Source organism: Capricornis sumatraensis, chromosome 3 (genome assembly GCF_032405125.1).
Source record: "Capricornis sumatraensis isolate serow.1 chromosome 3, serow.2, whole genome shotgun sequence".
Classification (NCBI taxonomy): domain Eukaryota; kingdom Metazoa; phylum Chordata; class Mammalia; order Artiodactyla; family Bovidae; genus Capricornis; species Capricornis sumatraensis.
In genome coordinates this window covers 19,874,101-19,891,379 of record NC_091071.1, presented here as the reverse complement: position 1 = coordinate 19,891,379, position 17,279 = coordinate 19,874,101, and the positions used below count along the sequence as shown (strand labels likewise).

Here is a 17,279-nt window from a genome sequence, read left to right as displayed (position 1 = left end):
GAGCAGCCCTTCTTAAGTGCACCCAAGAGCAAGAAAATTTTAGTGGGTTACTGAAGAAGATAAAAGTAAGAGAAATGTGTTACATGTGAAAAGCATTGATGATGATGTTGAATTAAATTGTATTTGTATCTCTGACAGTCCTTAATTTGCCAAAATCTTAAAACCATGCTATTACTATAGATCACATAAAAAATGTGTTAGTTATTCAACACATTAAGTGCCTACTAGTGTCCAAGCAGTGTTTTGAGGTGGAGATATAGCATAAGCAAAAGAGACAAAAGTCCCCTTTCTCAGTACAGACGATTTAAAAGTAGACATAAACTCTGTGAGTAATGATGAATGCTTGGAAGAAAATTAAAGTGTATAGGAATGGAGAGTGATGACGGTCCTATTTAAATAAGGTGGCCTCCAGAGACTTTTCCAATAAGATGACATTATGAGTTGTATGGATGTAATGATAACTTCCCCAAGCACCAAGGAGAAAAGATGCCAATCTATTGAGGGGGTTCTTAATTCTGCCGCTGCTGCTGCTAAGTCGCTTCAGTCGTGTCCGAGTCTGTGCGACCCCATAGACGGCAGCCCACCAGGCTCCCCTGTCCCTGGGATTCTCCGGGCAAGAACACTGGACTGGGTGGTGCTTAGTACAGTTACTGGCAATTAGCGAAGGAATTTCGGACCCCGCCACCGAAAAGACGTTCCTCTGATTCTGCAAATTCAGAAAGTGCACGATCCCTAGCTTCAGTTTTCTCATCTATAAATTGGAAAGAGTGGTAGTGCTGACCACCTCGGGGTTTTTTGTTGACGTTGTTAAACTGACATTTATTGAGCCACATCGAACCATGTGCTAGGCACGGTCCTCAACAATGAAAACGTATTCATTTAATCCATGACAATCCTGTAAGCCAAGTACGATTTTTATTTTTTTAAGAGCATTTTATAACCTAGGAAACGGGAGGCACAGAGGAGTAAAATCTAGGGTCCCACAGTTAGGGTTTCAAAGCAGGCAACTGCTCAGAATCTGGAAGTGTTGTAAAGCGCTTAGCCCCATGCTTAGCATGTAGTAAGATCTCAGTAAATCTTCACAGTAGTGGCTGTTATCTGTTCTAGCCCGGGGCTCCTCCAGAATTTCTCCTTAGGAAGAGCTTTAGATAGCCAGTCTGTTGTAAGGGGAAGCTAGGGGGTGCTTGCATGGCAACCATAGTTAACTGCATAGCAACCATAATGTTTACTTAAATTGGGGCGCTCGGGAGAATCGATGGGGGTTGTGTGGAAGGAGGAGTCAGCTAGGTGCCCCTCCCACACGCCACTTTTCAGTGGGAACTAGCCACGCACCAGCGGAAACCAGAGCTCCCCTCCGGAACCGCGCTGTGAGCCGGTCCTCTTTGCGGCCTGTCACCCCGCCCTTTGAGGCAGATGGTTTCTTCCGTTCACCCGGCTGGTTCAGGTTCCGCGCTCGGGAGTCACAAAGCGCGGGGTCACGTGGGCGGGCCGGTGCGCTTTGTGACGCCCAGGCCTCGCCCCTCGGCCCGCCTATCGGCGCACGCCAGCCCCGCCCCGCGCGCGCCGCCCGTGCAATCCCTGCTTAAGAGACCCCGGAGTGGGGCGCTCGCCCGAAGCCAGGCCGCGTCCGCCATAGTGCCTGGCTCAGAGGTGTCGCCGGCGCCTGGGGAGGGCCCGAGAGCGGCAGAGGGGCGAAACAAAACAGGGAGCCGGCGGAGCCCTCGCCGTTGCCCGACGGTTTCCGGGCTTAATCTCGCGGTACTGGGCCGAGAGGCGACGGAAGCGAAAGGCGGAGAAGCTCGGCGCACTCGGCGAGAGGAAGCGTCAGGGAGCCTTCGGCGGCGTCGCGAGGGTCCGCCGAAGCCCCCCGGCCGCTGGCTGGGGCCCGGGGTGGTGAGGAAGTGCTGCGAGGCCTAGCCGAGGCCTAGTACCGGCTTTGTGTCGGAGCGGCGTTGGCGTTGGCGGCGGCGGCGGCGGCGGCGGGGGGGAGGCGGAGCCGGGGGCGGCCTGCGGGAAGGCCTCTCCTCCGCCGACCGCGCGTTTCGGCCTAGGCCGCGGGGCCGCCCGAGGCCCTGCGGGGAGCAGGCGAAAGGGGTCTGTTGCGTGGCGGGGGCCTGGGCCTGGGGCAGCCGACGCCGGTCGTCCGGAAGCCAGGAGGAGGCGAGAGGCCGCTCGTGGACTTCGGGCCTAGGCCCTCTCCCCTCTGCCTTCTCCCGGGGCCTGGGTCACCCCCATCCACGGAGAAAGAGACCAGCCGGGAGGTGCGGCCGCGCTATGGACCCCTGACCCCACGGGGTCACTCGGACTCTAAACGTGTGGACTGACCGCTACTGACTGCACCGCTGCCCCCGTCTCTTGCCGGCCCTTAGCATGAGCGAGGGGGACCCAGCCGGGTGACATTGTGCCGGCTGGCGGATTCTCGCTTGCCCCCTTGCCCCGTCCTCGTCCGCCTCCTCCCACATGAAGCGATTCTGAATATCCGGGGGGAGGGGCGGGTTCTGAATTATTGTTTTTACGAACCCCTGCTTGTGGTTGGGGGAGTATTTAATCTGAGGCCTTTTAGGGTCCTTCGGTGTCTCTGAGTGTTTTGTGTGTGTACATATTTTGCTCTTAAGTTTATAAATATACATATATTGAGCGTGTCCACGTCTCCTCGCTGAACCTTAGGAATCCTTTGGCACCATGTCCTGTGTGCATTATAAATTTTCTTCTAAACTCAACTATGATACCGTCACCTTTGATGGGCTCCACATCTCCCTCTGCGACTTAAAGAAGCAGATTATGGGGAGAGAGAAGCTGAAAGCTGCCGACTGCGACCTGCAGATCACCAACGCACAGACGAAAGAAGGTAAGAGCCGCCCGGGCTTCGGATCCTGGCTGGTGGAAGAGATGCTGGTGGCGAGGTGCCTGGCAGGAGACTAACCGCCATTATGTCTTGTGGGACTGTTCGTTCTAACACTTTGGGGACGACTTTCATTGATAGCCAGGGGTTGCAGCAGTCAGCCCCCGAGTTTAACTGACTTTGATTTGTTTTCTGTATACTTGGATCATCTGCAACCGGCCGATCCCCAACTGTCTGTTGATTCCTCCCAAATCATTTTTTTAAATGAAGGTTTTGGTGGTAAGGGGTGGGGATGTCATCCAGGTTGCCTGAGTGCTTACCCTGGGGCATTTTCTAATCTGTTTTCCATCAGAAGGAGGAGAGGAGAGCGTAAGGAAGGCTTTTTTGTAAAGCAGCGCTGGAGAACCTTCTCTAACTTTCTAACTTAATCACCATAGGGGGTTTGATGGCAAATTTTACGTCCTCTTCTCCCTTCCCCGATTTATTTATTTAGTTTTAATTTTGGAGTTGCCTGTGTTTGGAGAAAGATCCTCCCTTTGATGTTTTTAATCCAGCCGGTTTTTAAAGTTGGAATTGCTTTTGGAACTTGGTATGTTCTGGTGTGACCACTTTTGTCTGGTGTGTTAAGTTCCAGAATTAAGTAGTTGAACTCTACGTTCATCACATTGCTCTCAAATTTTAGCAGTTTCATAAAGATCAAAAGTACATATTGTTTTAAATAGTGGTTGCTTGATTTTATATGATTATATTGATACTAGGATACTGAAAAGTAGTCTGCTGCGCTACCATATAAATATACATAAGCCACTAATTGGAATCTTTAAATTTTTCTCTTTTATTGAAGCTTTTTATATGATACTGAGAATTTAACATAAATGAGACAGAGTGGCCTCTTAGAGTTTCTATTTTCAGACTCTGGCTTTGAACTTAACTTTGGTTTCTTTTCTCAGGACTACAACGCTGATGTGTCGTTTTGTGTCTTTTGAGGTTTTTTTGGTAAGATGAGAAGTAAAGTGAAGTTCTAGTTAGGGTAGTTTATTGATCACTAAATTTGGCTTAGTGGGACATGGATTCTTTTAGTTGAAATTGGGGGAGGTTCCCCCACTTGTCAAGTACAAGAGCTGTTTTTTACATTTACACCAGACATAAATATAATTGTATTAAGGAACAGCACTCAAAAACAGAAAGAACTTGTATACTAACTTGATAACATATGCAGGAATATTCTCCGCTTCCCCCCTTTCCGGTTTTTCAGTTATCAGATCTAAGAGACGCTTCATGTGAGGCTTTGGTAATTGTGATTGTGAGGAAAAATTGCTGGTGATCATGAATAGTTGAGAAACAGCTTTTAAAAATATTATTCAAGAAAATACCTATAAGGAAATATTTTTTAAGGCCGCAAAAGCCTTCCTTAAGCATTAGTCACACTTAACAGAACAGATGGATTGATAATAATTTTAGGACATCTGGATATGTTAATGATACTTAATGAACGAGAGAAAATAAACTATTAAGTGAAATTAGAGAATATTAAGGCAGTTTTAATCATATACAGATTTCATATTTTGCTTGAGTATAACACAATTTACTCGTTTAAGACTAGACTCCGTCAATCTTTTCCATCTAATAACTGATTACATCGTTGTTAGACTGGAATAAATTATTGTTGATTGAATTTTTGTCCATGAATTTAAGAGTTTGTGATGTGTTATTTTTTTCTAAGCTAGGAAATTATTTAATACCTTATTTTTACAAATGCTGAAAGCAGGAAAGAGCTTTGCCCAGCCCTGTGTTTTCTGTTTATTTGTGAACTGTCATTATTGGAGAAAGCTTTGCTGTAGTAAGCCTTGCTATTGGATTGGTTAAGAGAAAAGAAAGTATGCATCCTATGCTGTCCTCAAATTAGGAGAGAAAAAGATATTTAGGCACTTAATGAATTTTATGGCAAGTAGTATAAGTGTCACAAGGCAGCTGAGTAAGAATGCCACTTGCTTTTAGCACCATCCAGTGAATTAAAGAGAACAGAATAAATATTTATAGCTTCATAGTTAGGAGATTGCCTAGGAAAGAATGGCAAACTGGATCGCTTTAGTTTGTTTGAATTCATGTTTCTATCATGTTTCTATAAAAGATTCCAGACAGTTTTGGAAGTCTGTCCATGTTTAGGACTCTTAAATCTTAGACTGAAATGCTTGAATCAGAATTTCATGTTTCAGATTTAAGAATTTTGCTTCTTTGTTTCTAGACTACATTTCAAAATGAATCTCAAATTATGTTTTTGTGTTTTTCTTATATAAACTTGTTTTTCTAAGTTTTCTGCTTATTTGCAATTATCCGCCCCCCACCCCCCCCAAAAAAAGCACACACACAACAAAACAGCCTTTATTCTGAACTTAGGGTAAAAAAGATTTGGAAGCTGAGGAAAAAGGATTTTCAAAAGACTATTTCTCCATTTCTTAAATTCGTCTTGTTTTTCATTTCATCTGTATTCTTTATGTTTTTGGATCAAAAATGGAAGTGTCAAATAGAGAGGATCTTTTGAAGCTAACAGGTTACTTATTGAGGTATCTTAAAGGTAAGGAATCATCAGTGTAATTCAGATACTTTAAAAGGTCAATTAGAGAGCATGTGGCATCAGAGCCAGACTTTAAGCTTGACAGCACTGTGTTGATGAGGTGAATAAAGTTGTCTTGGAAAGCTCCTGAACACAGTTGCTGTTTGTTCCTACAGTGAACTCTTTTGACAGTTGTTACATAGCAACTTAATTGTCTGGTATTTGACATAAAGTTTTAGAGTTTTTTTTTTTTCCTAAAGATTCCTCATTTCCCATGCATCTGGGTTTTTCTTTCTTAGAGCTTGCTTGGAACTTGGAACTATCCTGAACTATGCAAAAGATAATGATGGTAGTCTTACACTAGAAAATTGCCTCACTCTAATTGGATACTTACGAAGATAAAGCTTACTACTTGAAATACATATACCAAAAAGAACCCTTTCCTGAACAATTTATGTGTATGTGCACTCAATCATGTCCAGCTCTTTATGACCCTATAGACTGTAGCCCTCCACCCCTCTGTCTGTGGAATTTTCTAGGCAGGAATACCGGTTAGGTTGCCATTTCATCTTCGAGGGGATCTCCCCAATCCAGGTATTGAACTTGCGTCTCTTACTCGTCTCTTAACCACTGTGCCACCTGGGAAACCCAATTTATGATAATGTGATTAGAAAGGATACAGCCAGTACATCTATAAAAGCTTAAAATGCTTACTACATATTTGATAAACTTAAAATAATTAGAACAGAGGTTGATAAGCTTAATAATTAGAGCACTTGGTGCTAAGTAACTTAAGTGAGTCAAGTAAACTCAGTAATCTAAAAAGTGAACCCTAATCCTTGAGTGTGTGATTAAGAGAGATGGTTATATTTTTACGTATATCCCCCTGTAGTGGATTATTTTTGGTAATTTTGCAAATTCCTTTCATAGCAAATTTATTTTTAAACCATCATTGATTCATTTTTTGTTTGCATTTCGTTCTTAGAGAACTATTGCAAGTAATATTCCTAAGAATAGGATAATTCTTCCTGTCTGTCTGCTTAGAAAGTAGCATCTGTGTTTGTCCAGTTGCTTAAGCCAGGAACCAAGGAATTCATGCCTGATTTCTGTCGGAAAGCCTTGAAACATTCTCTTGATTTCTCTGTCACTTCCAGAGCAGATCATTATTCTCTCTTACCTGAACCTACGCAGCAATCTCCTCCTTAATCACCCTGTTTCTGTTCTTGTTCCTATACAGATTCATTCTTCACTTAGATACCAGAGTTTTTGTTTTTAATATGAATCAAATTGTCATCATTTTTATTTAAAATCCTTCAATGACTTCCTGTTGTACTTAGAAACAGAATATAAATATATGTAACCTGTGCCTGTGTTTCTAGTCATTCTGTCCTTCTCATCAGCTCTTCTGGCCTTGCGGTGTCATTTTTTTCCCACATGTTTCTCTCTCTGTCTGAAACATTCTTTGTCAGTGTTTTTGTACATCTTGTCTTCTCAGTCTTCTCTAAATCTCAGATGTCAGTTCCTCCGAGGGGCTTTCCTTGAATCAACTTTCTATCCAAAGTTGCATCCCACTTTGAATTCTTTATTACAAAGCCCTTTTTTCTTTGCTTACAAAGTATTCAAAATGTGTCATACTTTTTAGTCTGTCTTCCCCAGTAATACTGGTGTACAGCCCAGGAAAAGTAAAAGGGAAGTCGCTCAGTCATGTCCAACTCTTTGCGACCCCATGGACTGTAGCCTACCAGGCTCCTCTATCTATGGAATTTTCCAGGCAAGAACACTGAAGTGGGTTGCCATTTCCTTCTCCAGATCATCTTCCCAACGCAGGGATTGAACCCAGGTCTCCCGCATTATAGACAGACACTTTACAGTCTGAGCCACCAGGAGAGAGAAAATATTTTCATTCTAAATGACAACTTTTTCCTCATATAGTTCAGATGTTCAGCATTACTGGCTAAATAGAGAACGACTTAGTCTTCCTGAGACTTGGGGTTCAACCTCCATCTCTGGTAGAGGTGCCAGAGCCAAGAAGCTGTTGACATATTTGGTATTAACTCCTTATGGCTTTGGATATTTGTTCTGATAGTATCAGTAATCTCGATGCAAGGAACATGTGGTTATTAATGTTCTTTTATATTTAAGATGATTTCCCATAAAATTTATGTCTGGTTGAAGTTTTCTAATTCTTGAGGACTATGACTTACCCAAATCTCTAAATAGAAATTCAACTCTTTATCCTTTTATTTACAGAATATACTGATGATAATGCTCTAATTCCTAAAAATTCATCCGTAATTGTTAGAAGAATTCCTATTGGAGGTGTTAAATCTACAAGCAAGACATATGTTATGTAAGTATTTATTAAATCCCACATTTGCAAGTTCTCAAAATACTTTTTACTTTGTGAGAAGGAAAAGATATACTTTAGAACTGAACTCATTACTTTGTGCTAGTGAGTATGTCTTCTTAATCCTTAAAATTATGAGAATGTTTGTTTTCCTGATTTCTTTCCCCAGTTAAACTGTAGTCAGAAGTAAGAGTTAGTAGACTTTTTGATCTATGTAGGTAATGTTAACAAAAAGCAAATGATCTTCAAATAAGTAAATCTTTCCCCTTTGTTGGTTTTTATTCCCTGGGCACTTTTCCCCCCTACCATTTTTTCACTACAAGAATGTAAGTGTCTTGAAATCTGTCCTAAATATTTTGTCAGCATCAGGAGTATTCAGTAATGCTAGTATTTGCTTCTCATTAATAAGGGACTTTGTTGGGAAGTGATAATGTTTATAGGATTCATGAGCACAGACACTGGAATCAGGCTTAGATTTGACTCCCATTTACTGCTTCACACCAGTTGTGTGTAGTTGTATTTGGGTAAATTACCTAAAGTCTGTACCTCAGATTCCTCAAAATAAAATATATGTAACTCCAAGGAATTGGAGGAATTCAGTAGTGCCTGGCACATGGCAAATGCCCTTTATTGGAGTAAGAATTATAGTGGTAATACTTAGGAGTGGATTAGAGCTTAAGGTGAGGTGGCAAAAATACATAGAGGAAGTGTACAAAAAAGATCTTCACGACCCAGATAATCACGATGGTGTGATCACTCATCTAGAGCCAGACATGCTGGAATGTGAAGTCAAGTGGGCCTTAGAAAGCATCACTACGAACAAAGCTAGTGGAGGTGATGGAATTCCACTGGAGCTATTTCAAATCCTGAAAGATGATGCTGTGAAAGTGCTGCACTCAATATGCCAGCAAATTTGGAAAACTCAGCAGTGGCCACAGGACTGGAAAAGGTCCATTTTCATTCCAATCCCAAAGAAAGGCAATGCCAAAGAATGCTCAAACTACCACACAATTGCACTCATCTCATACACTAGTAAAGTAATGCTCAAAATTCTCCAAGCCAGGCTTCAGCAATACTTCCTGATGTTCAAGCTGGTTTTAGAAAAGGCAGAGGAACCAGAGATCAAATTGCCAACATCCGCTGGATCATGGAAAAAGCAAGAGAGTTCCAAAAACACATCTATTTTTGCTTTATTGACTATGCCAATGTTTTTGACTTTGTGGATCACAATAAACTGTGGAAAATTCTGAAAGAAATGGGAATAGCTGACCACCTGACCTACCTCTTGAGAAATCTGTATGCAGGTCAGGAAGCAACAGTTAGAACTGGACATGAAACAACAGACTGGTTCCAAATAGGAAAAGAAGTACGTCAAGGCTGTGTATTGTCTTCCTGCTTATTTAACTTCTATGCAAAGTACATCATGAGAAACACTGGGCCGGAAGAAGCACAAGCTGGAGTCAAGATTGCCGGGAGAAATGTCAGTAGCCTCAGATATGCGGATGACACCACCCTTATGGCAGAAAGTGAAGAGGAACTAAAATTAAAAAGCCTCTTGATGAAAGTGAAAGAGGAGAGTGCAAAAGTTGGCTTAAAGGTCAACATTCAGAAAACGAAGATCATGGCATCTGGTCCCATCACTTCATGGGAAATAGATGGGGAAACAGTGGAAACAGTGGCAGGCTTTATTTTTGGGAGGCTTCAAAAGCACTGCAGATGGTGATTGCAGCCATGAAATTAAAAGATGCTTACTCCTTGAAAGAAAAGTTATGACCAACCTAGATAGCATATTCAAAAGCAGAGACATTACTTTGCCGACTAAGGTCTGTCTAGTCGAGGCTATGGTTTTTCCAGTGGTCATGTATGGATGTGAGAGTTGGACTGTGAAGAAGGCAGAGAGCTGAAGAATTGATGCTTTTGAACTGTGGTGTTGGAGAAGACTCTTGAGAGTCCCTTGGACTGCAAAGAAATCAGTCCTGGGTGTTCTTTGAAAGGAATGATGCTAAAGCTGAAACTCTAGTACTTTGGCTACCTCATGCAAAGAGTTGACTCATTGGAAAAGACTCTGATGCTGGGAGGGATTGGGGGCAGGAGGAGAAGGGGACGACAGAGGATGAGATGGCTGGATGGCATCACTGACTCGATGGCCGTGAGTCTGAGTGAACTCCGGGAGTTGGTGATGGACAGGGAGGCCTGACGTGCTGCAGTTCTTGGGGTCGCAAAGAGTCCGACATAACTGAGCTGAACTGAGAGCTTAAGGAGTTCACTAAAAGGGCAGCATTATAACTTTTTATCTGACTTTCTCTGCTTTCTTGCAATTTTAATGCTGATAACAGTTATTGGGTTGGCCAAAAAGTTTCTTCAAGTTTTTCCAAACAATGGAATGGAAAAATCGAAACGAACTTTTTGGCCAACTCAGTATAATCTGTGAAAAGGATAGCAACTTGGGCTATTTAAAAAATACTCAGAGGTAAGATACACTTACTTGAAATTCTGGCAGATTCTGCTTTTGGTCAATGAAACATTCTGAAATTTGCCAGTCCTAGGAAATGGAATGTATTCTTGGAATTGAGGTAAAATAAAGTCATTTCTTGGAGCTTTGCTTCATGTGGGCAAGTTTTCTTCCTAAGACTGTTCTCATTTAGTTTAGTGTAAAGTTCTATTCCATATTTTAACATTTGGAGGTTCTTAAATCTTCTGTATAGTAACTTTAAAAGCTGAAGACTTTTTTTTCCTTCTGTAAATACCAGGTGAGCTATGTACCTTTAACTTTATATAATTTTGAGACATTATAAGGGAAGAATTTAATTACTAGAATTTAGTGTGAAGTTATACCTTAATTTACTAAGTGCTTTGTAAAAATAGCAAACATTGAGTTTCAGGAGATTGTTTTGATATTCAGAAACTTTAGGAAGAGAATTGTTTAAAGTACATGGGAAAATAGTTGCCTCTTACAGAATTGCATGTGTAATTCACTGTGTATTTGATTTCTTTTATATTATACTTGCTTCATGAAGTGTTTTTGAATTTGTTGAGCAAATACTAGTAAATGAAAATTTCATTTTTATCTCAGGACGTCCCAGTCATGTACAAACCAGAAATTCCTTTCATATGCTATCTAACATTTTTCTGTCAGGATAACATAAACTTAAAACTGAAACTAAGCCTTTGAAGGCTGTATTTTAGCAACTTGTCCCTCATACTCTTTCCTGTGTGGACTTTTAAAGGAATTTCTTCTTGAGCTTACTTGTGTATATATTTTTAAAAATCAGTTCAATTCTCCATAACCAACTTATTATTCTTTTAATGAAGATATGCTGTCAAACTGTTGATTTTCTGGAAGATAGAGTTTCTATTTTATCTTGGTCACTGTGTTGAGACTTTTAAAAAGATGAAACTTCCAACCTGTCTTTCTGGGTTTGAAATTTAGTTTTTGGAGCACAGCAGGGCTCCAAATTGTAAAATATTTACAGTAGTAGTCTTGCTGTAAGGTAATTCAAGGTATGAAAATTCTCATCTGTACCTATTAAAAAAGTGAGGATTAATATAATTGTTCAGTCTATTAAGAAATAGCCACAAAGTTTCTTGAATAACAAAATCCTCATACTACCTTTCAGAAAACATTTATTTTACATAGAAAGATACACATCTATTCTATAATTACCAAGTACAGATTTTTTTTTAACCAAAAATGCATCTTAAACTGTTCAAAGGTAGTAAAAATTAAATAAGGTAGTATATTTATTACTTCTGAAATTGGTTGTTTTTAAATCTTTGTGCCAAGGAAAAGTTGTGTTCCTAAAAAATGTATGATTGGAGAGATGTTTTTAGCACAAAAATTCATTAATAGCTACTCGGAGAGTTAATGCTGTTTTTCTTTTTGTCTTTTTAGAAGTCGAACTGAACCAGTGATGGGAACTTCAAAAGCAGTATGTAAAAACACAATCTCACACTTTTTCTACACGTTGCTTTTTCCTTTATAATGTAGCAGTGAAGTAAATCATTTTTAGAACGTAATATTCAATTGATCATAGTACATATTGTAAATAAAATGTATTTTGATGACAGCTCAGTTGAATATGGATATATGTGGCATAATTTGCACACTTTATTTTGTAGAAATGGGTCATTTGTGCCCAAAAAGCACTGTTTCATATTAAATATGATAGCATTCTCCCTGTATGACACTGTGTTGTACAGTTAATGTATGATCCTTTTCAGATCATGTAGGTTTTACACTAATGAACATGGTGCCATGTTCTGCATCTGTCTGTCTATAGTTAGTATTTTGTATGTATGTACAGGCTGTTGTGTGCTTTTTGTTTCCTGCAATAAAAAAAAAATGTTTGGAATGTATATTTTGCCATTTTCACGTTGTATCACTTAGTTTTTTTTGGTTTTTGGGTTTTTTTTTTTTTTCTTTTTTCTGCCTGATTGATGGCTTTGAAAAATGCATTAGCAACATCCAAAGCTTATATTTAAAGTTTGATGCTTTCTCCAAGTTCAGACACATCATAGAGCTTTCCAGAGACCATTGACGCAGCTTTTATTATTTAGTTTTGCTTTATTTGGCAGTTTTGAGCTCCTATTCTTTGTTTACATCTGTACTGTAAAGTGAAACCTGGAATTGGGCCCCCTACGAGTATACAATGTCTCGTCGATGATTTTGATGATTTTATACAGTTGAGTACTCAAGTTTTAATAGAGATCTTTTACTTCTAGTCTGCTCAGATGTCCGAATTAAAATATTTTCCTCTTCCTCATAAGATATTAAAATGCTGCATTAATTGTAAGCTAACTGAAAGCTGTAGCTTATCAAAGGTAACTCCCCTTAACCAGGTTAACATCTTAATAACCTTAAGTATGACACCGTTTTTACTTTGAGCTTTTAAGTAAAAGGTAGCAGCATTCCCAAGTTGTAGGGTGAAACACCCGGTTCAGAACAGAGATCTGTAGTAATTGAGTTCTGTAAAACTTGATGGTTCTCTAAACATTTGAGTGCTCAGGCTTGATTTGTACACAATATGAGATGTCTGAAATCCTCACTTAGAATTTAAGGGTATTGCTTGCTCTTTCAACTTTATCCTTTTAAAATACTAGTGATCTTTTAATTGTGTATCAGGTATTTTCACTAACCTTGGATCATTGAATCTTAAACACGATAACATAGAATATCTGAACTTTGGACTTGTTTTCTAAAGTATATGACCTTTAGTTCTCATGGAACTAAATATAGTGATTCAAAAATCAAAACTTAGTGTTTTGGGAGTTTTTTTCCCTCTTTGGGGTATATGGTTTTTTGGGGGTTTTGGGTTTTTTTTTTTTTTTAAGCATAATGCTGTAAAAACTGTCCACAAGTTTCTGTTTTGCTGGTGATTGGTTTAAAACTGATTTTTATGTATCCAAATGCTAGCACAAATTAGATTGACTATACTGGTGACTGTAGTAGTTAATGTAACACATTTTGTATAAAGTACATTTTATACAGTATTTAAACATTCAGATGAAGTTTTATTTCTTGAAAACAATTATTTCCTTTTTGTTTATTAGCATGTGTATAAACACAGATCACATGTTCATAAATAAAGTTAACATTCTTTTAGCCTTGTGTGTTCCCTGGCATGTCTGTATTACACTTATAAGAAGCAGTTTATTTTATGCTTATTTAGGTTTCTCTTTTCTTTCTTCTTTTTAAAAAAAAAAATACTAAAAGTGGCTTTAATTTTTAGGTAGAATTATTTGAAGTGGAGAAATTAGATAACATGATATCCCCATTATTTGCTTGGGGTACATTTGCTGACATTTAAAATATGAGAAAATATATTCATAAAGCATAATTAGTGCCCATCTTAGGAGACTTAGGTGTCTTATGCGCATTCACAATTAAGCCAAAATCACTAAAGCCAGATTTTTTAATTCTGATTAAAGTAAAGGTATGTACATTTTTGGTAACTTAAGCCAGCTCTAATCAAGGATGGCTGTTCCTATATTCCACAGCTTTACTGTTTGTAGTTATCTTTCTGTGTTGCTATTCCAAAGCTGTGGGTCCTTCCTGCTAACATCAGAATTACATTTTGTAAGATCCTTTAATTTCAGGCAAGTATAGTTGACATAAAAGATTTCAGATTCTTGCTCCCAGAAGCAAGACCACAAACTAGATGTGAGAGAGGTAGGTTAATTTTAATCATGTCCACGGTGTGCATATTAATCAGTGTTTCTAGAGACTACTTTTTTTAAGTTGGGTTTTTTTAATTGATGTTTAATACATATAAATTCCTACTCATTTTAAAATCATTCCTTGTCAGCATTTTCACTTATTTCTTAATATCTTGCTATATGTAGAAAACAGTTGGATGCCTTTCTAAATTTGTGGTAAATTATACCTCCTTGTATTTTTATAGGATATTAAAGTGCTGTATATAGGGGCTTCCCTGATAGCTCAGTTGGTAAAGAATCCGCAGATTATTTGGTGGGAAAAAAGTGATTTAGATGCTGTTGAATATCTAAAAGTACTCATAACTAAATAAATATATGCTCCTAATAACAAGTTGGCCCAAAGGAGGAATAGGAAAGCCTGGCATAATAACAAAAAAGACAGCTGTATTTTAGGAGAAGAACAACAACAAAAAAGTTAAATTTTTTTGATTTCAGCAGTAAAAAAGTGTAATATAACTGCTGCTTTCTTTCTAAGGAAGTGATCAGCATGCATATTCTATATAGTAAAAGACTATTTTAAAAGGCTATTAATTTGTTTCTTTGATTAGAAACATAGTATAGATGATGGTTGATAGCAGTCTGTTCAGCCCTTATTTCTTAAAATTCAGATAATTCATGGTTGATATAAAATGTTAGGCTCTTCAAAATAGATTGAATAGGTCAGAATTTTTCTAGATAAAAATAGGCTGTGTTCTTTCCATTTTTCTTTCCTAAATTTACCTCCTGAGATATTCATTCTTTAAGGAAAGAACACTTCAACCCACTGATATATTATATGGCTAGGAATGTATATGGGATTAGTGCATTATGGACTCTACAGTCCTTCAATGTGGAGCTGAGAACCTTTTGTTTAGATAAACATCCCAGCAGTAATATCCATCAAACTAGCTTTTAAAACTCTTAAGACATGTACATGTATAAGATGTATTTTAAATTTAGCTAACATTAGTTTTATTTCTATTTGTTGCATTCCTGCTGTGGTGGCATTAAGCTAAGAATTACATATTGAAACTGGTTACATTTCTATTTGGGGCTCCAAGTCATGCTGCTTTTTTTTTTTTTTTTTCCCCCAAATACTCTCAGTTCTTTGGAATCCTTGAAAAATGCATGATGAAGACTCACTTTTTTTTCTTTGATCCAGACATCTTGTTACATTCTCTCCATTTTAAAGAAGAGTTCTGACCAGTAATGCATGAGAAATTTGTAACATGTTGAATAAGCAACCCACTTACTACATAGGAAGCTGATAATGTTTTCATTTTGGTACACTTGTAGGGAAATCGTGTCTTTAGAATTACATGCTAAAGATTGTGTGTGTGTATACATATGCACACCCATGTATAAACACTTTTTAAAAACTGATATTAATATAGTTCAGGGGAACAAACAATGAAGCACTTTTAAATACATTTGAACATACATGTTTTAAAGCCCTCTTATATCCATGTTTAATACTTGCTCCCTTTGATTAAAGTAACTATTTCCCCTGCATATTGAAGGGGAAATAACTATAACTGCTCTGTTTGCCCTGCCCCAGGATGCCTTTTGTTTCCCTTTATATGGCTTAAAATTTTTGCCCTGTTAAAGCTGTGGTTTCTTAGGCGAGATTAGCTATTGATGCTTTGCATGGGAGAATAAACTTATTCAGACCGAGCAGTACATACTCAGGGGGAAAGTAGAAGTTATTTGGGAGCTGTTTTATTAAAGCAATTATCTGAGCCTTTAAAGAGCTGCTTGTTTTTACAGGGTTGTATACTGGCATTATAGGAAAGTTAGAAAGGTTTCTTATTCTCTCTTCTAGTGTACATTGCCTTGAGCATCGTTAGTTTTAGAGACCACTGATAGACCTGGGACTCTTACTTAGTATTTAATAACCACACTGAGCAGCTTTCCTATCCTTTTCTTTACTGTTTTCTCATTGTAATAGAATCCCCTTCAACCATTAGCCTTTATTTACTGTATGTGAGATGTGTGGAGAAGGATAAGTGGGGTGAGCTACATTTCAGCTTAAAACAAGATAACATTCTTTTGAAAACTTCTGATAAAAATACCCAATATTTGAACATTAAGTGGCAGTAGGGAGTAAATGATCACTTTCAGATGTTTTCAGTGTGGAACTTGAATGTGTGTTTAATTTTTTATGAACAGATTGATGACTCTTCTGCGTCTATTTCTCTGGCCCAGCTTACAAAGGTATATATATATTCTTGAAAATATAAATCTTTTTCTAACATCGTAATTTTTTTTAATGTGGAGCGATTGTTTTAAGAGGGGTTGGGGGAGGAAATACTTTGCAGAAACATTTGTACATATTATTACTATCCTGTAAAGAGTAGCTGCCGTTTTGAGAAGATAGGGGGAGTATTTTGCTTCACCATAATGTTGGAGTATTCATCTTCAAGACAGAAGAAACAAATGAAGCTACACTTGCTTGCTTTTTTTCTCATACATTTTGTTTAATTATACATTGGAAACTAACAGATTTCTGGAGGAATTCCCTGATTTTGGCTGTAAATTATGTGGACTTTACACAGCCAAAATAGAAGCTTTCCTTTACATGGACAATTGCGTGGTTATTTCTTGAATATTTGAATTGATCCCTTGAAAGTTAACGTTTTAAATGTGATACAGTTGTTCTCTATGCTATATAGACTTGTAGTCTGTCTGCATTAGAAAAAGTTTTAAACAACCTAATTTGTTTGAACACAGACTACATGAATTGTGTAAATGTATAAAGTTGTTTGCAGGAATATACCACTGTGTATGTTTGGCAGAGGGGCAAATTGTTACCTCCTGAAGTCATTGTATATGCCATGTTTTGCGGTAAGATTGCTTGCAGTTTTCTGCTCAACAGTGTGTACCTTTTGTTTGGGAAAGCACTAGTGATGGATTAATTTTTAAAACAATAGACTTAGTTTGCAAATTATGCCTTTAGGGGAAAAAAGGCAAATAATAGAGAACAGGTAGTGTTTCGAGGGCCAAGAAGGAAGTTTTCCAAAAATCCTTTTTTCCCCTGCTATCAGAAATATAAAATTAAATTTAGCAACCAAAGTGAATGATAGACAAGTTTTCCATTAGTGCTGTCCCTCTCTTGTCCTTGGCTTTGTTGTAGGTTTTGTCCTTATCCCCTAGAATGTATCCCCAAAATGTCCTAGTAACAAATACACCTTTTTAAACTCCTGTTGTGGGAAAAGTATACATTAAAGTTGATAATTCTAAAAGCAACCTCAATAATTTTTTAATGCAAAGTGGTTTAGCATAGAGTTAACATCTTCAGCAACTTATAGTTCACTGTTTAAAGTCTTCTGTACTGTAAGGAC

At 38.4% G+C, this 17,279-nt stretch overlaps 1 protein-coding gene across 2 annotated transcripts in view; it reads left to right on the top strand.

Annotated features, from left to right (window-relative positions):
• Window positions 1-2,031: 2,031 nt before the first annotated feature.
• RBBP6 (RB binding protein 6, ubiquitin ligase) overlaps window positions 2,032-17,279 on the top strand; it is a 36,590-nt gene continuing 21,342 nt past the window's right edge. For both annotated transcript variants that reach the window (XM_068967510.1, XM_068967509.1), the window contains exons 1-4: window positions 2,032-2,848; window positions 7,647-7,746; window positions 11,636-11,672; window positions 16,108-16,152. In XM_068967510.1, coding sequence (XP_068823611.1) covers window positions 2,683-2,848; window positions 7,647-7,746; window positions 11,636-11,672; window positions 16,108-16,152 — 348 coding nt within the window. In that variant the 5' untranslated portion in view covers window positions 2,032-2,682. The remainder of the gene's footprint in view (window positions 2,849-7,646; window positions 7,747-11,635; window positions 11,673-16,107; window positions 16,153-17,279) is intronic.